Below are 24,208 nucleotides of genomic sequence, written 5' to 3'. Positions count from 1 at the left end.
GGGGAGAATGTGCAAACTCCACACAGTCAGTCGCCTGAGGCGGGAATTGAACCCGGGTCTCCGGTGCTGTGAGGCAGCAGTGCTAACCACTGTGCCACCGTGCCACCCACATTTGCCCCTTAGAAATTATCATGTGGGTGAGGAAATGACAAAACTTTTCACAATTTTGTGTCTTTACAGTGGAAGACATAAGTTTCATTCCAGAAAGAGACAGCAACCTAGGGGTCAAAAAGAGTGGGGAAATTAAGGAAACTAATGTCAGAGAAAAAGTTATGGAGAAAACTAAGGGATTAAGATCTGGCAAATTCTCAGGACCCATGGCCTCCATTTGAGCTTCCAAGAAATAACTGCAGACTTAATGGATGTGCTAGCTATAATTTTTCAAAATTATTAGAGTGAGGAACAGTTTAGAAGCTGGCAAATTTTACACTGCTTTTCAACAAAGGAGAGAACTTGGAAGTAGGCACATATATTCAGTTAACCTAACATCAGTTGTTAGGAAAATGCTGGTATCTGATATTAAGGAAGTCTTATCAATGCACTTAGAAACATGATTATCAGAAGTCATCAAGGTTTTACAAATGGGAAGTTGTTTTTGACAAACTGACTGGAGTTTTTTCACTATATAACTAGTAAAGTAGATAAAGGAGAGCCAGTAGATGTAGTTATGTTACAACACAGGGTAAATCCTCCTGCTTAATTTAACTCAGCAATATAGAAAAGATTTATCCCATCCGGTAATCTGTGAAAATTCGATAGGCCAAGAACTAGTCAAAGTAAGGATTAACAACACTATTTCATAAAGTATAATAGAGTATAATTAACCAACAACTATTTACAATTCCGTCCTCTAACCTAGCTTTTACCTTCCCTTCTATAATACTGGTCTGATAAAACTCCTGATTAAGATTAACAAAACAGCACTTCTTATCTCAAAACCAGGCAGCTTTTGGTACTTCTCAGTATTCCTATATTCTTTTTTTCTTTTTGGGGATTCTACTTCACAGGTTACTGATCGATAAAGGCATCTTTAGGAGAGCTATTTTTCAGGCAGCCTTTACATGCTGGTAGCTTGGCAGTTCTCCTCTCAACTGTTCAATTTTCCCTGTCCCTGGTCTTATATACCCCAAAGCTTAGGATTGTGTCATTGGCTTTTAAGATAGTCAGTATACTCAATTCAAACTTGATTAGAATTTGGTATTTTTGGGGTGTAATTTAAACTGATTGGCTGAGTTCGAATTTTTTTTGTCTCATAGCAACTCAACCAATGCTATCTGTTCTGAACCAAATGTTACATTGTAAAGTCTCCAGCACTCGGTGTGTTTGCCAAGTCCTTTACTCTCTTAACGGTACAGTCCACTTCTACACCTTCATAACAAGTACACGTGAATCTCCAAAAAGCATACAATAAGATGCAGCACAAAAATAGTAGACAAGTTAAGGGCTTTTGGAATTGGAAGTAATATATTAACATGGATAGAGGATTAATTAACAGAAAGTAAGCAAAGAGTAAAGATACATATCCTTTCCTGAAGAACGATCACTTGACTCAAAATGTTAACTGTTTTGCTCTCCATTGATGCTGCCAGACCTGCTGAGTTCCTTCAGCAATTTATTTTTTTTCATCTATTAAAGATAAATAGGACATCTTCAAGTTGCTAGGCCATGAAAAGAACAGTGCTGAAGACATGGCTGTTTATAATCTAAATTAATGACTTAGATGAAGAGATAAAGAGTAAGGTATCAAAGGTTGCTGATGCTACAAAGCTAGCTGTTAAAGTATGCTTCGGAGAGCATTCAAAGAGGCCACAGAGATATAGTTAAAAAGACATAGATAGATGGTTAAATGAGTGTTCAACATGATGTTCGATAGATTTTAACATGGGGAAGTGTGAACTGTGACCCTTTGATCATAAGAGTAGAAAAGCAGATTTTTTTTAAAGGTGAGAAACTCTTAAATGTTTCTTAAATCACTTGGGTGCACTTTTATGGTGCATGCAAGAAGCTCGCATTTGGCTTCAGCAATCAATTAAAAGGCTAATGGCATGTTCACAGAGTTGCTACAATGCATTTAATTATCTCAGAGCCTCTTATACACTTAGGTTGAACCTACCTCCACCATACTTCCAGGCAGTGTGTTCCAGACTTTAACTGCTTGCTGGGTTATGGGGAAAAGGCGAAAGACTGGAGTTAAGCTGAGATCGGGAGACATTTTATTTCCCACTCAAAGTGTTCTGAAGCTTTGGGATTCTTTACCCTCATAGGGTTGTGATTGCTGGATCGTTGAATACATTTTAGGCTGAGATAAACAGACTTTTGATCTCTCAGAGAATCAAGGGATATGCACAGTGGGCAGGCAAGTGAAGTTAATAGCCATGATTAACTATGGGTGGGAGCAGATTCACCTATTTCCATGTCCTACTTCCTGTGCTCCTGAGTTCTATTGTTATAAGATCTAAGACTCTTCAGTACTATGTTTCTCTTTCTCGCCACAAGCTTCCAAAATCTGCTTTCTTTGATCTGCGATGTATGATTTATTTTTATAGTTACAAATGGCGTTGGAGTTCTTTTTTCTCTTGAAATCTAATAGCCCCATAAGGTTCCTATTTCTATTGCACTGATTTGAGGGTCATGTAGCCAATTCAAAAGATAATGATTCAGTTAAGTATGGGGCCTAGTTGGGATGCGAGTAAGGAGTTGAGGTGATTGGTGGATTGAGGTGGATTGTTGAGTGGAGGGGAGTGACAGGGAGAGAGCGGAATGGGTTGGCCAGTAGGTGACAGGGTTAGGAATGTGATGGGAGAGCAGTGTGGCAGGTGAATAAAGGTGGACAGAGCCAAGTGGGTGTGGGAGGCAGAATCTAACATCAGGGGTCTGTCAGGTCCAGAAGAGTTGGTGGGGAATCAGGCAAGGTCAGGGGTCTCGGGTCAGTGCAGGGAGGAGGTATTGGATCAGTGGGTTGTGTTGGGTCAGGGGTTTGAGCCCTGGTGTGTCACGGATCCATGGATGGGGTTAATCAGGGGAGTCCTGATGAAGGGCTCCTGCCTGAAACGTCAATTTTCCTGCTCCTCGGATGCTGCCTGACCTGCTGTGCTTTTCCAGCACCACTCTAATCTTGGCAATGGTAACTGTCAACCCTCCAAAACCTCCGACACTGATGGAAAGTTGGGACTTCCAGAAAAGTTGCCTATTGGAAGTTGCGACTTCCCAGGCAACCTCCACAGTGTTAGCTGCATCAGGACATCTGCATGATCCTGATATCTAGATCCAGTTTATACTGTTACATTAATTATCTTCTGATCAGGAAATCTGGTCTATCATATCATTGTAGGCTGTATTTCCTAACATGCAATAACAACAGCTGGTTTAAGACAAATCCCTCTTCTCAATAGACTAGTGAGTGGTTTCCCTCTATCACATCAGGTCAATGTGGGCTCTGTAGATATCTACCCAAAAACACAATCGTGACAACAAATTTACCCCATAGTGAGCAATAGTGCAGACAGCCAGATACAACAGGGTGGTCTGCAATGAGAATTGCTCATACAAAACAAACAACGGGAGAAAATCTGCTTTCGTGATTGAAATTGTGGCTTGGGATCCTTTACCCCAACCTGCAGAGAGAGGGCAGGCCAGGCCTTGCTTACTATTTCATCAAAAACACTAGTGGGGAAATTGCACCAAACAGGACTCAAATTTAATTTAGAGCTCAAGGAGGAAATTGAACTCATAGCATTCTGGTTCACAGATAAGAGTGCTATCACTGAGCTTCAACTGCCACTTAACATCCTGACTGAGCAGTGGAAATTCACGTTAGGACTTGGGTAGTGCAGGAGTTCTGCCGAGGTAAAACTTACATTGGGCTTGGACTGGGACTTGAAATTGCGACTTCTGAATTCAGAAGCTAAATTACTGTCAGTTAAACCAACTGACACAGATGTGTGTGGAGTAATCACAATACCCTTTAAAATGCAAACAAACTAGGGCTGAGTTCAATTCCAGATCACGGAGATAATGTGTTTAACAGAATGTGCCACTCAGCACCATAAACAGAACCTTGAAATGCGAGTCTCACCAGTTGAGTTTTATAAAAATGAATGCATCACAATCAACATGAATGCACGGATGGATACTTGGGAAAGAAATGATCTAACTAAGCATAGACGGCATGATTGGTGAATGGAAAATTATGTTCAACAAATTGGGGATTTTTGAGGATATTATTAACAAAGTTGATGAAGGAAGCTGACCAATGTGGTATATTTGGATTTTTCAGAAGGCTCTTGATAACATCACCCACTGGAGTTGGTTGGTAGAATTAAAATACATGTAATGCGAGGTATTGTATTGATAAGGTACAGCAATGTCCTGTAGTTGAGATGATTGACCTCCATCATCCCTGCAACTCTCTTGCCTCTTTACCTCACTTTTCTCTTTTTAGACATCCCTTAAAACTGACGTTGTTCACCAAACCGACCTCTTTGACCAAGCACTTGGACATGGTAGATTCAGATAAGATGCTCTCCCTCACTTGAGATGCCTTGAACCTGGGGAGGGATGTGATTTAAAAATAAAGTGGATACCATGATTAAAAAGCATTGAAGTGTTCAACAAGATCCTGGATGGATGAGCAGGCTGAATGGCTTATTCATGCTCTGATGTTCCTTCCTTTTGGTTTCCTTAGAAGATGCATTGTTTGTACTTGCTAACCTGCACTGGCTCACAGTCAAGCGATGTCTTGATGTTAAAATTCTCATCCTTGTTTTCGAATTCTTCCATTGCCTCTCCTCCTCTCTTTTTTTGTAATCAACTTCATCTCCACAATGTTTCAAGATGTCTATACTCCTCTTACTTTGGCCTGTATGCATTTCCAGTGAAAATCACTCCACCACTGAGGCCATGCCTCTATGACTCTGTGACCTTATCCCTTCAGTTGCCTCGGTCCAAGCTCTGGAATTCTCTCCCTGCACCTCTCTTGCCTCTTCATCTCACTTTTCTCTTTTGAGACATCCCTTAAAACTGAGGATTTTCACCAAACCTACATCTTTGACCAAGCTTTTGGCCACCTGATCTAACATTAACTGTGTGGCTTGTTATCTTACTTTACTTTATAACGCTCCTGTGAAACAATTCATTACATTAAGGTGCTATATAAACACACTACCTATGTTATTGCCATTTTTACTCTGTAAAAGACAAGTTTTTCAATTCAAGGAGCATACAATGATGATGGCCAAACCATCCATGGTATTAGTAACAGTAAATTGGGCGACACTCTTGTTTTAAAGTGATGGGGGTTTCATACCTTTTAACATCATTGCTATTGACCTGCCATTGAATGTACAGGCTGGGAATCAACCAAAATTAGACAAAGATTCACTTAAAGGGTTTTAAAGACAGATGACCAACAGCTTGGTCAATGGAGTGTCTTAAAGGAATAAAATGTGGTAAATAGGCAGAGAGATTAGGGTAGGATATGTGGAAATATAAGAGCTTAGGGTCTGGGCAGCTGATGTCACTGTTCTAACTGGTGGAACAATTAAAATGACAGATACCCAAAAGGCCAGCGTTGAGACTGTACATGGTTTTCTGAGGATTGTACCTGAAACTGGTGAAGCTGCACTTAAAATTTGTGCACAGACTTTGGATATCAATGGCTAGGCCATTATTTATTGTCCATTTCTAATAGCACTGGAGAAGATGGTGGCTACTTGAACTGAGTGGTGTAGGTAGAATCACAGTCTGGTTAGAAAGGGTGTCTAGGGGCTTTGGGACACTGGAACAACTTTGTGCTGATTTGACAGAGCCATTCCTTATTGGGTATAAATAACACAATGTGGGTGGAATTAGAAAGGAAGAGAAAAGCATGTGGAATAGACCGACTAGCATTACACAACAGTATTTATGGAACAGTATGTCTATAATGTAACAATAAAATTGGATTCTGCTATACCTCTGAATATCATTTATTGATGTATTAGTTTGCAATAAACAGTGTTATAAGAAATCCCAATCCTCAAGACAGTTATTGGTCTTTGATCAGTATGTCTTGAGCCCAAACTCAAGCTTGGGCTTGGCCTAAAGCCACAGATTAAAAGAGTCAGGATGGGTGGTGGTGTTCCAATATATCTGCTGTTCTTGTCCTTTCTGAGAGATGGAGGTCATGAGTGTGGAATGCACAATTTTTGTGAGTTCTTGCCATGCATCTTGGAGATGGCGCAAACTGTTACAACTGAGCAATGATGGTAGAGGAAGGGAATACTTAAGGAGGTGTTTGGCATGCCAGTCCAGCAGGCATCTTTGTCCTTATTTGAGGAAACCCTGCAGCAGTATCCTGTAGTTGAGATGATTGACCTCCAACAACCATAACCAACTTGCTAGGTATGATGTTTAACCAGTGGAGAGTTGCCCCCAGTTTCCATTGACTCCAGTTTTGCTATGACTCAGGTAAATGCTGCCTTGATGTTGAGGGCAGTTACTCACAGCTCACCTCTGGAATTCAGCTCTTTTTTCCCCCATGTTTGAACCAAAGCTTTAATGAGGTCGTGAGCTGAAGTGACCTTGGAGGAACCCAAGTGAGTGTCAATGGACATGTTATTTATAAGTAAGTCCTGCTTGATAGAACTATTGATCACCCTTCCATACCTTCACTGATGATTGAGAGGAGACTGATAGTGCAGTAATCAATCAGAGCGTGATGCTGGAAAAGTACAGCAGATCAGGCAGCATCCGAGGAGCAGGAAAATTGACGTTTCGGGCAAAGGCTTTTGCCCAAAACTTTTATTCTCCTACTCCTTGGATGCTGCCTGACCTGCTGTGCTTTTCCAGCACCACACTCTCGACTCTGATCTCCAGCATCTGCAGTCCTCACTTTATCCCAGTAATCAGTCAGGTTTGACTGAACCATGTTTCTGTGGATAGAACATTCCTGGGTAATTGTCCATATTGTCAGGTAGATGCCAGTGTTGTACCTGTACTTGAACAACTTTAAGCAAAGCATACTTTAGTCTTACCTGATTGTTTAAATACAAACAAAGGAAAGAAGAATTAGAATAACTTAACTGTATTGGAAAACTTAGCAGAATAATAGATTATTTAACCACTAAATAGCAACTGTTCCAATATAGTAACATCCCAAAGGCAAATTCAGTAAAATAGATTGTCTCACATTCAATTCTAGCAACAGAGAGAACTTCAGCTCTTAGCTGTAACAGAGAGATATAGCAGCTTCCACAGCTGACTTCAAAACCCTAGCACCTTACAGAAAGCCAAACTCAAACCTTGGTTCTGTGAAAGCCTGACTGTTCCCACTTATGCTGCTTCTATTGTTCCAACATTTAAAAAAACCAGAGGTCTCACAAGCTGTTTATTTCATTGGCTTGGAACAGACTACTTGGCACCTCTGTCTCAGAAAAAAAGACACCAGGACAAAATACACCTCTTAAAGCTATAGTATCATTACATTGTGTTGTGCAACACAGAAATAGTTGCTTATGTAGCTTCAATAGTTGACACCTCATCTTTATCCATAGCCGGTATGTGAAATATGGTAAGGATAGAGAGAGTGGGGTATTTGCTGGTTATAAATTGCAGTTGAATATAGTTCTGTTGGTGATGTTGATGATCCCACAGCATCTCCTGAATTCCCAGTTTACAGTTTCTGAATCTGTTCAAAATCTATCTCATTCGTGTCACACAGCATGATGGACTACTGCCTCAATGGGACTTTATCGCCATAAAGACTGTGCGGTAGTCACTGGGCAGATGTCCGTGAGAGAGGTAACTTGGTGAGGATGTGGTAAGTCTTCCCTTCTTGCTGGTTCCCTTGCTGTCTGTAATTATATCTTTTGGACTAGGCCTGCTCAGTCAGTATTGTGCTACTGAGCCACTCTTAGTGATGGACATTCTTGAGGAAATGGTCATTTCCAAGGACACAGAATCAAGTGTGTTTTTTGGAAAAGAACACTATTTGGATGATGTCAGATTTAAAAAAGATAAGCACTACTTTTTAAGAAGGTCCAATACAAAAGCAAAATTATACAGAACAAAAAAACTTCATTAAACCTCAATGGGTCAGGCAACATCTGTGAAGAGAAATACAGTTAATGTTTCAGGTTGGTAACTTTCAGTGGAATTCTGATAATTGACTGTCAACCTTAGACATTCACTCTGTTTCTCTGTGGAGATACTGCCTGGACTGATGAGTATTACAAGTATTAAAAGAGAGGATCGCTTACAATGAACAGCTAACATGAGAGCCTTGAGGGGAAAATGAGTAGTGAGTAGAATCATTAGAATCCCCATAGCGCATCAGAGGCCATTTGGCCCATTGCGTTTTTGATGACCCTCTGAAGTGCATCCCACTCAAACCCAGTTCCCCCACTCTATCCTTGTAATCCTGTATTTATCATGGTCAATCCACTTAACCTGTACATCTTTCGACTGTGGAAGGAAACCAGAGTGCTCGGTGGAAACCCACACAGACCATGGGGGAGAATGTGCAAAACCCACACAGACAGTCGCCTGAGGGTAGATTCAAACCTGTGCTGTTGGTGCTGTGAGGTTGCAGTGCTAATGACGGAGCCACCGTGCTGCCCCTAGTTTAGTGGGAATAGGGTGGCGGGAGTAGACGGTGGGTTTCACTGAAAAGATTAGATCAGCATGAGCACTCAGAGGAGAGAAACTGGAGAAAGTAGTGACTTCAGAGTTAGAGCAGAGAGAGCTTCAGATTGATTGATTCAATGGAATCTAATAAAAGTGAAGAATGATGCACAGGCAGCCGATGAGATGGATTTGATCTTAGTGTCACATTCTTCTTTTACTATCTTTGACAGTGAACAATGCTGGGTACTCACACGACATTTACATGGATTTGCAAAAATGGTAGTTTGGCCAAATTTCCCAGAGTTTGAAGAACTGTTTGTAGTCTTTCAGGTTTTTCGATTGTCACAGACCTTTGATTTCCTTTGCTTTCATGCAAAATAAATAAATGAAGCAAGTAGAAAAGTATTTGTATGTTACAAAATGGATGATTGTTCATAAATGACTTTTAAGGTCAGGAAAGGACATTTTGTCTAAAACAAGTTGGTACAACGTAGCTGAGAAATCATCTGATGACAATTTTGAGAATGGAATGGTCATTTTCAGTCTTGCTTATTTTGACATTCTAATGTGTGGGCACATGCTAATTTCATTCAGAATGACATCTGAAAATTTGGCTCGACTCTATTAGCAAACATAACTTAGGACCTGCCTGTAAACTAACTTGTTTGGTGCTGTGATTTGACTTAGTGTATTTGTGACTCAATCCAGACCACTGCACAACTGGCACAGCTTCCAGCCAATAGGGTAACACTGAGACAAAAATAAATTCCTGTGCACCTTTTGTTGCCATCACTGTAATCAACTCTTAGAGAAAAGTACTTGTCTTGCAAAAAGAAATTCACTGCATTTCTGTCTCAGTCATTCATTAATTCACTAAAACTCCTTAGAAAGCACCAAGCCCATTGCCACCACCAATTAGCTGAATAAGGACAGTAGACACATGGGAACACCACCAATGCTCCTCAAAACCATACACCATCTTGTCATGGAACAATGTCCTCATTCTTTACAGTCACAGGATCAAAATAGAGTTACAGAGTCATAGAGTTCTACAGCACAGAAACAGACCCTTCAATCCAACCTGTCCATGCTGACCAGATATCCTCAATTAAACTGGTCCCATTTGCCAGCATTTGGTCCATATCCCTTGGACCTTCTCAATTCATAGATCCATTCAAAGGCTTTTTGAGTGCTGTAATTGTACCAGCCTCCACCACTTCCTCTGGCAGCTCATTCCATATAGGCATCACCCTTGCGTGAAAGTGTTGCCCCTTAAACCTTTCCTGTCTCACCTTAAACCTATGCCCTCTAGTTTTGAACTTCCCTACCTTGGGAAAAAGACTTTGGCTATTCATCCCATCCATGCCCTTCGTGATTCACCCCTCAGCCTCGGACACTCCAGGGAAAATAGCCCCAGCCTACTCAATCTCTCCCTATAGCTCAAATTCTCCAACCCTGGCAACATCCTTGCAAATCTTTTCTGAACCCTAGTCCAGAGACAATATATTCCTGTCAGGGTGAAAAGAAAGGCTGGGAGTGCTGGATGACTAAAGAAATTGAGAGTTTGGCTTTTGTGCAGTTTTACGGTCTTTCATTTCAGAGTGCGGCTTATCTCTGTTTTGGGCTCAAGATGTCAGTGGTTTCACTTCCACCTTGAGTTTGAGGGGCTGCAGACCTTCCTCTTTTAATTGCAGAGGCTGCGCCTCAATCTCTGGCTGCACTTCAGTCCCATGTTCCTGATCCTTGCCACCTAAGTGAGTGGTAAATTTCGAGGGCCTCTTCTTGGTCTGCTCCCAGGTCATTTAACATTTCTTGGCAGTGCGCAGTTGAGGGAATCATTCAGTTTGGCTGGTAACCATGGTTCTTGTCTGCGCGTCTGAGGCCTTCCTTGTTTCCAATCTGCATTGCGGTATTTGCACACTTGGAGGTCGCCACTGATGATGTTACCTAGCCAGGTAATGAAACGTCTGGATATCAAACCTATAGCTCAGCGAGCAAACCTACACCCTAAATCTCAACCTGAGCTACAAACCTTCACAAACCTTGCAGTATTTGCACAGTTAATTCTTTAAATGATGACAGAGGGAGAGCACAGCAAAGATTAATGAGAATGTGTCTAGGTGATACAGCCTTCAGAGAATAGGATGGAGTCACTGAGATTGTTCTCTTTAAAGATTATAGAATCTCAACAGTGTGGATACAGGCCCTTTGGCCCAACAAGACCACACTGATCTTCTGAAGAGTAACCCACCCAGACCCATTCCCTTGCCCTATATTTACCCCTAACTAACACTGTGGGCAATTTAGCATGACCAATTCATGTAACCTGCATCTGGGATGAAACCAGAGCAATTCATGCAGATATGAGGAGAATGTGCAAACTCCATACAGGCATTCACCCAACGTTGGAATTGAACCCAGATCCCTGATACTGTGAATCAGCAGTGCTAGCCACTGTGCCAAAGATGTATGTTGAGGAGAATGAATGGAGTAGGTCGGATGAAACCATTTCCATTGGCAGAAAGATCAAGACTAAGAAGACATCAATTTAAGGTACATGACAAAAGAACCAAAAATGACTTTAAGGGAAACCTTTTCACAGTAAATGGCTAGGATCTGGAATTTGTTGCCGAGGGTTATTTTGGGCGGCTACGAAGCAAGACATTTAAAAAGAAATTGGATATTTATCTAAGGAGAAAAAAATGTGGCCCCCCTCTGCTGTAATTATTCTGTGACTGAGAATTGGGGTGCCTAGGTGCCACTGTAACAAGGTGATGATTTCATCTGGGAACATCCTTGTGTAGGCTTTGGGAACAGCTGCTATAGCTCACTCTGACCACGAGGGGTTGCTGTAACCAGCCGCTCCTGGTGGTGGCGGCGGGTCCTCCAGTATCCCAGGATCCTAGGGGAGCTGCAGGGTCCTCCCGAACCTGTTCCTCCACGATCCCAGCGTCCCTCAGCGGACAGTCAGCTGACGGCTGGGAGTTTCCGGCGTTGTGGTCGGCCGCCCGCCCGCCCTCCTCTTGTCTTCTCGGTGTCCAGCTCCCGGTTCGCCCGCAAAACCGACGGAGGCCCCTTTCTCATCCGGCTCGGAAAGCCCTTCCCCCTCTCCAACACACACACACAGCCACCCCCAGGATGTTGGCGCTCTTCAACCGGCTGCTGGACTGGATCAAGTCGCTGTTCTGGAAGGAGGAGATGGAGTTGACGCTGGTCGGGCTGCAGTACTCGGGGAAGACCACCTTCGTCAACGTGATCGCGGTGAGTCCGAGAGAGAGAGAGAGACACGCACCCTGCCCAAGTGACATCCCCTCCCCCAATTCACCCCAATCACCATCTCCCCCCCCGTCCCTATTCCCCCCCTCCCCCCCGTCCCTATTCTCCCCCCCTCCCCCCCGTCCCTATTCTCCCCCCCTCCCCCCCGTCCCTATTCTCCCCCCCTCCCCTATTCTCCCCCCCTCCCCTATTCTCCCCCCCTCCCCTATTCTCCCCCCCTCCCCTATTCTCCCCCCCTCCCCTATTCTCCCCCCCTCCCCTATTCTCCCCCCCTCCCCTATTCTCCCCCCCTCCCCTATTCTCCCCCCCTCCCCTATTCTCCCCCCCTCCCCTATTCTCCCCCCCTCCCCCCCGTCCCTATTCTCCCCCCCCTCCCCCCCGTCCCTATTCTCCCCCCCTCCCCCCCGTCCCTATTCTCCCCCCCTCCCCCCCGTCCCTATTCTCCCCCCCCCCCCCGTCCCTATTCTCCCCCCCTCCCCCCCCGTCCCTATTCTCCCCCCCCCCCCCCCCCCGTCCCTATTCTCCCCCCCCCCCCCCCCGTCCCTATTCTCCCCCCTCCCCCCCCGTCCCTATTCCCCCCCTCCCCCCCCGTCCCTATTCTCCCCCCCTCCCCCCCCGTCCCTATTCTCCCCCCTCCCCCCCCGTCCCTATTCTCCCCCCTCCCCCCCCGTCCCTATTCTCCCCCCTCCCCCCCCGTCCCTATTCTCCCCCCCCCCCCCCCCGTCCCTATTCTCCCCCCCCTCCCCCCCGTCCCTATTCTCCCCCCGTCCCTATTCTCCCCCCCTCCCCCCCGTCCCTATTCCTCCCCCCGTCCCTATTCCTCCCCCCCGTCCCTATTCCTCCCCCCCGTCCCTATTCCTCCCCCCCGTCCCTATTCTCCCCCCCCCTCCCCCCCCGTCCCTATTCTCCCCCCTCCCCCCCCGTCCCTATTCTCCCCCCCCTCCCCCCCGTCCCTATTCTCCCCCCCGTCCCTATTCTCCCCCCCCCCCCCCGTCCCTATTCTCCCCCCCCTCCCCCCGTCCCTATTCTCCCCCCCTCCCCCCCGTCCCTATTCTCCCCCCCTCCCCCCCGTCCCTATTCTCCCCCCCTCCCCCCCGTCCCTATTCTCCCCCCCTCCCCCCCGTCCCTATTCTCCCCCCCTCCCCCCCGTCCCTATTCTCCCCCCCTCCCCCCCGTCCCTATTCTCCCCCCCGTCCCTATTCTCCCCCCCGTCCCTATTCTCCCCCCCGTCCCTATTCTCCCCCCCGTCCCTATTCTTCCCCCCGTCCCTATTCTCCCCCCCTCCCCTATTCTCCCCCCCTCCCCCCCCGTCCCTATTCTCTCCCCCCCTCCCCCCCGTCCCTATTCTCCCCCCCTCCCCCCACCACTCCCTGTCCCTATTCTCCCCCCCCTCCCCCCGTCCCTATTCTCCCCCCCTCCCCCCACCACTCCCTGTCCCTATTCTCCCTTATTCTCTCCCACCCCCCCCATCCCTATTTCCCCACACCCCGGTCACTATTCCCCTCCCCTCACCCCTCTGATCCTTGCTCTCTCCCACCCCCGTGGTCCCTATTCCCCCCCACCTCCCCATCCCTATTCCTCCCCCCACCCCCCTGGTCTCTATCACGCCTACCCTCACCCCCCCGGTCCCTATTCCCACCCCACAACCCTCTGGCTCCCATTTCCCCACCCACAACCTCCTTGCCCCTATTTCCACACGCCCCGATTCCCTCACACCCCGTCACAGCCTTGTGAATCTACAAAATAGGCTGCAATAGAAGCTCACTCCCACCTTCCCTGGGCCTGTCAAATAGACACAAAATGCTAGCTGATGCCCACAACCTCTAAATGAATAAGAACTGACTGCCCTCTGTCTTGCTTTGATAAATTCGTTATTCAGAATTCTATCAGTGTTCTTAAGTCTTGTTCATCTATAATCCTTGTGCTGTCAGAGCTACTATACTAGTTCCTGACTGTTTTAAAATCTCATTTTTCCTTTCAAATCAGGCCTTGTCCTTTCCTGTCCATCACTAACATTTTGCCCACCACCATCTAAGATTTCAGTGCTGTGCTCTGCTCATGCAGTTCTTCCTTTCTCAATTTAATTGTTGCACAATTAGTGCAGTTGCTTAGATGCTATAATCTGAAGTACACACTGAAATCTCTGTACCTTTTTCCTCAAGCTTTTGTAACTTCCCTAATATTACCGTGCTTGACATGTTATCAAACTTTGCTTTAAATACTCCAGCAAAGCACTTTGAGATGCTGAAAACCCGTATGAATGCAATAATTTATTATAAGGGCAGAGCTTTGGGAATGGGAGCTTATTTTTTTAAAATTCCCAGTTAATTTTCCATTGTACGTACCAATGGGTCGTTATCTCATAACCTGAGAAGTGGATCATAAAGCCCCTTGAGTTTGCTGTGCCATTCAGTGACATTGTGGCAGAGGCTCTACATTAACTTCCATTTTCCTGCTCCATCCTCCTTAGTTTCTTTATTACCCAGAAATCTAACCAATTCAGTCTTGAATAAGGTCAAAGACACGGTTTGCGGTGTTGAGAATTCCAGTAGTTCGCCAATCTTTTGAGTGAAACACTTTCTCCCCATATCTCCATTGCCAATTATTGAAACTTTATCCTCAAATTATGACCCTGATTCAGACTGTCAGCCAGGGAAAAAAAGCCTCAAATCTGTCAAGTCTCAGAACTTGAACATTGCTTGTTCTTAGAACTGGTCAAATAAGCAGTGTGTTTATTTAATGGTATGATGGGCTGTAGAATTGAGGGCTCCAACCTCTTCCACTACGTCTCGATGCAGATTAAGGGGAACTTAATTTTGTACTTAAGTTCTTGCTAGGAAACATCCCCTTAACTCAAGGTAATTTTGATGAGCGTAGTAGGCGATTGAATTTCTTTATTGAATTTGATCTTTGCGCTGCACCATCTTCCTGCAGTACTTTTGCTGTCAGGTTGCAGAAGGGCCACATGTTAAGCTATGCAATAATGGGAAAGATATGTTAACACTGCTCCAAGTTCAGCCTATTTACAACCGATAAGTATTTTTCAATAATTTAGTGAAGTACACAATTATCTAGGGTTCATAAATGCTTGTTACCAAGTAGTGTAAAACAGTTTGCAATCTGAGCACACCCGGGGCAAGAAGTTTTTGTTCTTTCCCTGCTCCACACACGCACATTCTCTTATATGTTTCCACACACCGACCCCATTGATGTGAAGAGTAAAAGCAGTCCATGGTATGGTTAATCTTTGTAGCATGTTCTGACTAACATTACAGTTTGACTGGCACTTATTGATCAAGGTAATTGTATTGCTGAATAAAACTGCACAATGCTAACCCGATAGTGATTGTAGTTGGGTGTGGTCTTCCATTCTACCTGAATCAGTAATCTGTAGTGTAAGTTGAGAGCAGAATTGCTGTAATGCAGAACATCTTGCCTGAATTTGTGCTCTAGGTTACAAGTGTTATTTTTGGCATTTTCAAGCTGTGTTTTTTGCTTTGCTGAGGGATTTTAGCACAGTTCAGCTCTTAAATTAGTCAGAGAGTGGTTTTCAGTGATCTTACATGTTGGCTCGATTGAGCTTCTTTCCTGGGTATTGTTACTTTTTTTTAAACCACAATATTAAGTTGGTATTGTGCAAACAATCTGTCCATTGCATTTGGGACTAGACTGTTTCTTTCTTGAACTGTAAGAAGGGCACCAGAATCAAAATCTGCGTTGTTGATGCTTTGTTTATTTAGTGTGACCTAACCACCTATTAGTTCAGTCCATGTTTTGGAGTATGAATCAAAATTAGTTGGCACCAGGTATTGATATCTGGTAGTAAATAACCAGAAAACAGTCTGTATCTGCCACCATTCTGCATACAGCATTGACCATATTGGGTTTATCCAAGTAAAGAATTTAGAGATGCTGTGGTTTGTTTTAGATGTGCCAGTGAACGGCAATAATTAATAGACACTTTACATTTCTGTAATGTAATATTAATATTGCATTCTTGATGAAGGGTCTTTGCCCGAAATGTCAATTTTTCTGCTCGGATGCTGCTGACCTGTGTTTTTCCAGCACCACTCTAATCTAGACTCTGATCTCCAGCATCTGTAGTCCTCACTTTCACCTAGTCTCCATCTTCTACCCTTCAGAAACGTGATCTTGTTTAGAACACTTGCAATCTAAAAGTTGTTTGCCCAGGGTCTGTTGGCTTCTACTCTGGGGAAATCTCAATTTTAGAATTATCTTTCCACTCATCCCCCATAGCCTTGCATCCCTCCTTGTGTCTGTTCTCTTAGGACTGATAACCCTGAGATCTATCTGCTGCCCTGACACATCTCTCGTGCATCTTCAGTTCAAATCAGCCGTTGGTGTGGAGCCTTGGTTAGACTGCATTTGGAGTATTGTGTACATTTTTGGTCTCCTCAAATCAGGACGGATGCACTTGCCGTGGAGGGAATGCAGCAAACGTTCACCTGATGGGGATTGTCTTATGAGGGGAAATAGAGGAGAACACATCTTTATTCTCTACAAATAAGCAAGACTAAGGCGATCTCATTGAAATTTACAAATTACAAGCTGTGATAGGGTAGGTGTAGATGGATGTGTCCCTTGACTGGTGTTGGTAAGAATGTTGAAGACAGAAATCATACATTTCTGGAAACTAGTGACACCAAGGGTTATGAAGTTGGCAGATTGAGGTAGGTCAAGCCTGATCTAATTGACTGACAGAGCAGGTTTGAAGGGCTGAACAACCAACTCCCCTTATGTTTCCTTGACTAATGGTGTGACATTGACCATTTTAGTACATGATGTCTTCTCACTGTTTCAAAAATGTGCCAGAATATGTTTTTTGCAAATACAGCAAGTTCACTTAGAGTCAATGGTGGAACCTGGCCATGTGAAATCTGATTTTGGAGGACAATGATAAATACAAATGAAGCTGAAGTTTATGTGCAGTGGGAAGTAAACCTCTGGGATAAATTCTGCTAATCTATAAAGCAGTGCTTCCGAAACTTGCTGCTAATGTGTCCTTATTACAGTGCGATTTTAGGGTTCTGTAAGATTTCGGACAGAAGGTTGGTGGAAGGGTAGGGTTGTTCACGATACCCATTGCTGTTTGAGCTTGTGATTACAAACTTCGCAATCCCGCTTACGGAGCTGACTCCTATTTTGGGAAGCTCTAAAGAATCAGATTTAGTGTGGTCTTTGATTTTCATCAATTCGAGCAAGGAATTGGAAAATGCAACTGAGATTCATGTTGTGATTGCTGTCCAGAGACCCTTGTTAAATATTGCCCAGTTTTCAAACCTTTCATGTTTCTTGGTTCATTAAAGAATCAGAATTTCAGTAAGGTAATTGACAACATCTGTCTGCAGATTTTATCCCAGTGTGACTTGCCAATTTGAGCAGGTGGGGAGTTGTACCTTTCAGAAATTATCACCTACTTCATTTTTTAATTTGCAGTTATGTTATGCTTGTAATATAATAAAAGGTCTCAAGGTGCACATTGTACAAAAAGGCTTGTAATTCTGAATTTTAATTGATGCATGTTCTGGGAAAATCAGGAGTTTGCTTTGAGATACCATTGAAACATTGAATCCTGGTGTCATTTTTGGAGAAAAGATGAATTGGTGAATATTATTTCTGCTTTCTCATTGGTGATTGGAAGGTCAGCTGTTGCAGCTTGTTTCCTTGTGGCTGGCAGTTATAGAACATATTCGCTTGAGGATTTACTATCACTGTGCTGCATCTGGAATCATGAGTTGAGAAATGTCTTGCTTAACACAGTTGATGAGTATTATGAAACGTTACTTCAGCATTATTGTCTGATTTAAATTATCAAGTGGGTGAAGGAAAGAAGGTAATTGAATTTTGAAGATTTTAGGTATCTGACGCAAGTCAGGACTCTATTGCGATGATCACCATTTCCGTGTTCCCTAGTGACCTTTTTATTTGACTCATTGGTCTAGACGCTGGTCATGTTCTGAGATATTGTCAAGGCAACTGGGAGAAGGTGATTTATGTTTACGTGCTCACATTAAAGATGGGAGTGCAGTTTTTCCTTGCTGTATTATGCAGCATTGTTTCTTTACCTCTAACATGGATTTATTGCAAATCACACGAGTAAAATTTAAAGGTATTGGATTTTAAAACTGTAGAATCAAACAGATTACTGTTAGCGAACATCGGAACAAGTATCTCAATTCTGAGCAGAATTAACAGATCGCAAAATAAATTCTGTGCTGATGCAGAATAGTCCATTCTTGAAAAGCTGCTAAATGTATGCAATATTTCTGAGGAATCCTGGGAACCTATGTAAATCTCAACTATGCGTACAGAAAGTTGTTATAATCAGTGCGTGTGGAGTCAGTCGTACAGAATGGAAGCAGGCCCTTTGGCCCAATGTGTCCATGCTGACCTGTTTTCTGAAACTGAACTCGGCCCATTTGCCTGCAGTTTATCCCTGTATACTTTTCCTATCCATGTGTCTGTTGAAATGTCTTCTAAATATTGTAGTTGTACCCGCCTCTACCACTTCCTTTGGCGGCTCATTCCATATACACACCACCCACTTGAGAAAAAGTTGTGCTGTCAGATGTGCCTTTTAAATCTTAAACCCATGTCCTCTAGTTTTGGACTCTACCTTGGGGACACGATCTTTGCTATTCACCTAATCAATGCCCTTCGTAATTTTTTAAGGTTATCTCTTCACCTGCTATGCTTCAAGGAAAAAAAGTCCCAGGTTTTCCTTATAACTGAAACCTTCCAGTCTCTGTAGCATTCTTGTAAATCTCTTTTTCACCCTTTCCAGTTTAATAACACCCTTCCCATTGAAGAGCAACCAGAACTGTATGCAATACTTCAAATGTGGTCTTAATAATGTCTTGCACAGCTGTAACATGACACCACAACTGCTGTACTCAGTGCTCTGAAGGCGATCGTGTCAAATGCCACCTTCACCAGCCTTGAGTATTCAATATTCAGACAAGCAACTTGAACTTACCCAAGAGGTACCTTCCCCATTCCTTGTAATGTATCTGTTCATTAGCCCTTCATATCACGTTAACATCCTCATCTTCAAAGACGTTTATATTGTTGCTTCCGCTCTATATTCTCTTCCAGACTTGATGCCCCTTTCAGGCTCTTCATTCTATCTCTGGTCTGAGCTCCAGCCTTTGATTCCCTCCTTTATTTTATAGCAAAACTTTGAATTCCAAAGTCCTGAATTCCAAAGCACAAGTTTTTGATCATCCATGTAGTTACTGTCCTGACCTTGTTGAATTTCTTAATACTTTTTCGACCTCAGTGAACCAGTTTATAACCTACAAATGTGCTACATGAGTACTGGTTGTTTGCAAGTTCCTGGTGTTTCAGCAGAGAGCTGTGAAGCCATGAGTCTTAATAATGTTGGTCATCAGGTCAAGAAGTTGAGCCACAGCGTCATGTTGCAAATAGTGAAGCTGGGATCTGAGCTTCTACAACATTGCCAGTACGATTTACTAGAAACCGTAGTTCTGTCATATACTTTGAAGCTGGAACTTGCTAATCACTAAATAGATGTTGAAGCAACTATAAAAGGAACAGAATCTTCTGGACAAAGCCTTTAAAATAATGCCTGAAGCTTTCAAGGTACAAATAAGCTTATGGAAAGCTTGAAATTTGGGGCATGATCTAAGAGATGGATTTTACTGACTTATGTATATAGAATTATGTCAACTTGTGGGTAACATGTAAGAAAGCTATTTGTCTGTCATGCATTTCTAGCTTTGAGTCAAAAGCAGAAATTTCTGGAGATACTTAGCAGGTCAAGGTGTTATGAGCTCTGAGTGTCATGTTTAATTCCATACCTCCGTTTTTGTCGGTATTGCAAATAGAATCATTGAGATGTACAGCATTGAAACAGACCCTTAGGTCCAACTCATTCATGCTGACCAGATATCCTAACCTAAACTAGTCTCATTTGCCAGCACTTGGCCCATATCTCTCTCAACATCCAGATGCCTTTTAAATGCTGTAATTGTACCAGCTTCCACCACTTCCTTCTTCCATATATGCACCTTTAGAAAGAGTTGCCCCTTAGCTACCTTTTAAATTTTCCTTCTATGCCCTCTAGTTCTGGACTCCCCAACCCCAGGGACAAGGCCTTGCCTATTTACTCTATCCATGCCCCATTTGATTTTATACACCTCCTATAAGATCACCCCTCAGCCTCCAATACTCCAGGACATACAGTCTCAGCCTATTCAGCCTCTCCCTATAGCTCAACTCCTCCAATCCTAACAACATTGCTTGTAAATCTTTTCTGAATTCTTTTCATAACATCTTAACAATAGCAGGCAGACCAGAATTGCACAGTATTTCAAAAGTGGTCTAACTAGTGTCTTGCACAGCGACAACATGGCCTCCCAATTCCTATACACAGTGTTCTGTCCAATAAAGGACATCATACCGACTGTAATCTTCACTATCACATCTACCTGCAGCTCCACTTTCAAGGAAGTATGAACCTGCACTCCAAGGTCATTTTGTTCAGCAACACTCCCCAGGGCCTTACCATTAAGTGTAAGTCCTGCTCTGATTTGTGCTTCCAAAATGCTGAACCTCAAATCTATCTAAATTAAACTCCATCTACCAGTCAGCCCCATTGCCCCATCTGATCAAGATCATGTTGAACTTTGAGGTAACCTTCTTTGCTGTCCACTGCACTGCCAATTTTGATGTCATCTGCAAACTTACTAACTATACTTCCTGTGTTCACATCCAAATCATTTGTCTAAATCTCTTAATCATTGATTACTGTCTTAACCAGCTTCAGAATTAAGTATTGAATCTGCTACTGTCGCTTTTTCGGAAGGTTCCAGATCTTGATAACTGAGTGAAAAAAGTCTAGTCTCTCTGCAAGATCTTTTACTTGTGATTTTAAATCTGCAGTCTCTGATTGTTGACTGGCTTGGAGATGCTGAATATCCCAGATGGAGTAATTTTCCTTTATTTGCATTCTCAAAGGCACTCACCTTGGAAAATCCCAGGGTGACCAATGCTCCCTGTTCCAATGAGAACAGTCCTAACTTATCCAGTTGCTTCCCATAACTGAAGCCCCTCATCCTTTAAATCTCCTTTCTACCCTAAGGCCTTTGCATTTTCCTAAAGTGTAATGCCTAGAATTGTCCACAGTACTGCAGCTGAGGCCTGACCTCAGGCGGTTTTAGGATGATCTCTGCTTATACGTTCCATTTCTCTGTTTATAAAACATGCTGCTTTAATATTTACCTTTTCACCTTGCGGTCTCCTTTACAGATTTGTGTATGTAAAGACTAACCTGTGTCTGTTCATTTGCATATTTCAAATTGTTTTCATTTGCCATTTATAATAAATCCTTGTTCATTAATCATTTACATGTCCATCACTTTGGATTTTATTTTCTTGCACATCACGGTAGCAGGCTAGAAATTTAAAGCCCCCTTCCACTGGTCATTGCAACACCGGGCATTTAAAAAGTATGCAGAATTCCCTGTTTTGCCTGTCTTTTTAAATTGATAGGAGGGATGGGCCAGGTACTGACTGTCCTTGCCTAAATGCTTTCACTGATTTGCAGGAGACATGATTCACATTTGTAGTCAATGCTGAAGGAAAAATAAACTTTTTAAGGCTTAGTGATTTTTCAACAGAGAACGGAGACAGGTCCTGTGCTTGCATAGATCCGAAAGCTTTGCGCGATCCAGTTCACACCTCCAACCTGGGAAGCATTTGTATTGTTTTGGCAGGTCGAAGACCTTTGGTCTTTCGGCAAGTTGCCAGTTGTCAATGACAATCAGCTATTTGTTGCCGACTGGATCTCTGCTTTGACACAGCCATTGGCTGCAGTTTGTCTGCAAACCTCCCACCACTGTGGAACTAGCAACTGCGTAAACAACGCTTGCACTGAGTGTCTGGTAGCTTTCTCTCCAAAAGTTCAGCAATCCTTGGTTTTTGAGATTTTTCTTTGCTCATTCTCCCATAAGCAAAAGCACAGGTGAAAAAAAGACATGGTCTTTACACTTCACTTTGACCTCTGTGTCCATTTGATCAACCAGTTTATCATCTTTAACTGTCATCTCATTTTACGTTTTGTATCGTCTACAAATGTTATAATGCTGTTAATACTCTTGAGTCATTAAAAAAAAAGAATAGACCTGAATGCTTGGTCAGCACCATTGTAAACCACCTTGCAGTCTGGAGGAGAAGAAAAAATCAATCCACTGCTCCCCTGTGTCCTGTCGCTGAGCCTCGCGAAAATCAAACATAGAACAATGGGTGCTGGCGATCTAATACCAATGAAAACAAATTCCTGGGAAAACTGAGCAGGTCTGGCAGCAACTTTTAAGGGACTGTAGAATTTCTCCAATTTTTGTCTCCGATCTCCAACATCCTCAATTCTTCAAAGTTTGTGCGAAGATTGTAGCTCGGGTGCTTGTTGTAGTGGTTCTGTTCACCGAGCTGGAAGTTTTTGTTGCAAACGTTTCGTCCCCTGGCTAGGAGACATCATCAGTGCTCTGGAGCCTCCTGCGAAGCGCTTCTTTGATGTTTCTTCCGGTATTTATAGTGGTCTGTCCTTGCCGCTTCCGGGTGTCAGTTTCAGCTGTCCGCTGTAGTGGTTGGTATATTGGGTCCAGGTCGATGTGTCTGTTGATGGAGTTTCTGGATGAATGCCATGCCTCTAGGAATTCCCTGGCTGTTCTCTGTCTGGCTTGCCCTATGATAGTAGTGTTTTCCCAGTCGAATTCATGTTGCTTGTTTTCTGAGTGTGTGGCTACTAGGGATAGCTGGTTGTGTCGTTTCGTGGCTAGCCAAACGTTTGCAACAAAAACTTCCAGCTCGGCGAACAGAACCACTACATCCTCAATTCTTAGTTTTATTTTGGTGTTCTAGGTATGCTCACCTTGAAAGGTTCTGCTCCTGTCCACAGGATCTTCATTTTAAAGTAGTGACTTGTTCATCAAAGAATGTGAGCTGCAACATTTCTAGAATCGTCTTCCTTCCCCTTCCCTCTGACTGTTTGCCTTCTCTTAATCCCATTTTTTGCTACTTGGTATTCCTTTTGACCTTCCAGTCTCTGCTAAATGTTCAGTAATCATCAAAGGATTTAATTTTGTGCCTTTGCGACCCCACATTAATGAGTTTCAGGCACAACATGATTTTGAACTCTTTCCTTTGCCTTGGTGCCGTTTTCTTTGGTCCTCTGTCCCACAGATGCCACCTTCTCCTCCAATACTCTCCGTCCACTTGGACTCGTCCCTCAGGCCTTTTACCTGCTCTTGACCTGTTCATTGAGAACTGTTGACGTGACATCCAGTGCTGTTTTTTCACAGATCATGTTTGATCTGAGTTTCTCCAATTTATTTTTGTTTGATTCACATTCGTGCAGCTAATTTTAATTCCATGAGTTAGTAATTTGTCAAGCCCCTCATAACTTTCTCAACTGCCTTTGAAAGCCAAGTGTACAATATCTACATTACTAAATTAACATTCCCTGCTTAGCTATTTAGCAAAATCAATTGAGTTACTCTGGGATTTGAGTTAGTAAATCCATGTTGATGCTTCTTGATAAACTTTCACTGGAGTCATTGTTAATTTTTGTCCTGATGTGGTTTCCATTAACATCAAATAATTCAGCATTTCTGGTCTCCTGGCTTACTTTTTACTAATTCCACCTGATCTCGGCCCTAATTTATGTGCAATTAGTTGTTACAATTTTTACATTACAACCAACATTCTGACCAACTTCATAGAGTTTAACCAATTGCTTTGTTGGAATAAAAGTGGAATCAAGTCAAACTTGTGATAATGAAAAGTGAAATATGGATTCTTTAAAGCCTCTGGAATGATCCAACATAAATGCCCCTGAAATTCAATGATTCAGCTTTTTATTCCAAGATAGTTATTTAAGTTGTGGCTTGCACCAACTCCGTTCCAGACATAGTGATTAATCTTTAGGGCCAAGTATGTTAATAAGGAGGGCAGTATGCCTGTTGATTTGTTGACTTCAAAAAGTTACACTTAGTAAGAAAAGTGTTCAACCTTGATTTGATCCTGATATTTCAGAGGTTTTAAGTACAGTATATGCTTTGTGTACTTTTATGACTTGGCATGAAATCGGTAGAACTGTTTCCGCTGAAAAGATTAGTTAGCAGATTTTAGGTAATTATGAAAGAAACAGGTGCTATTTGTGAGAGAAGGATTTTGCAGCAAGTTGTAGTTTGGGACCTGGACAGGATTCTATCGTTCAAAATGGTAACAAGATTGCTTGCTGAACTGAGAATATGGATAGAATAGGGATCTGGGATTTGAGAAGTGG

At 43.1% G+C, this 24,208-nt stretch overlaps 1 protein-coding gene across 1 annotated transcript in view; it reads left to right on the top strand.

Moving 5' to 3' along the window:
- Nucleotides 1–11,555: 11,555 nt before the first annotated feature.
- The window catches only part of arl8ba (ADP-ribosylation factor-like 8Ba), a 41,257-nt gene continuing 28,604 nt past the window's right edge, over nucleotides 11,556–24,208 (top strand). The window contains exon 1 of the mRNA XM_060835226.1: nucleotides 11,556–11,865. Within this exon, the coding sequence (XP_060691209.1) occupies nucleotides 11,743–11,865 (123 nt within the window). The 5' untranslated portion in view covers nucleotides 11,556–11,742. The remainder of the gene's footprint in view (nucleotides 11,866–24,208) is intronic.

This window comes from Hemiscyllium ocellatum, chromosome 14 (assembly GCF_020745735.1).
Source record: "Hemiscyllium ocellatum isolate sHemOce1 chromosome 14, sHemOce1.pat.X.cur, whole genome shotgun sequence".
Classification (NCBI taxonomy): Eukaryota; Metazoa; Chordata; class Chondrichthyes; order Orectolobiformes; family Hemiscylliidae; genus Hemiscyllium; species Hemiscyllium ocellatum.
The sequence above is the reverse complement of the archived record's forward strand: the minus strand, read 5'-3'. Positions and strand labels throughout refer to the sequence as shown.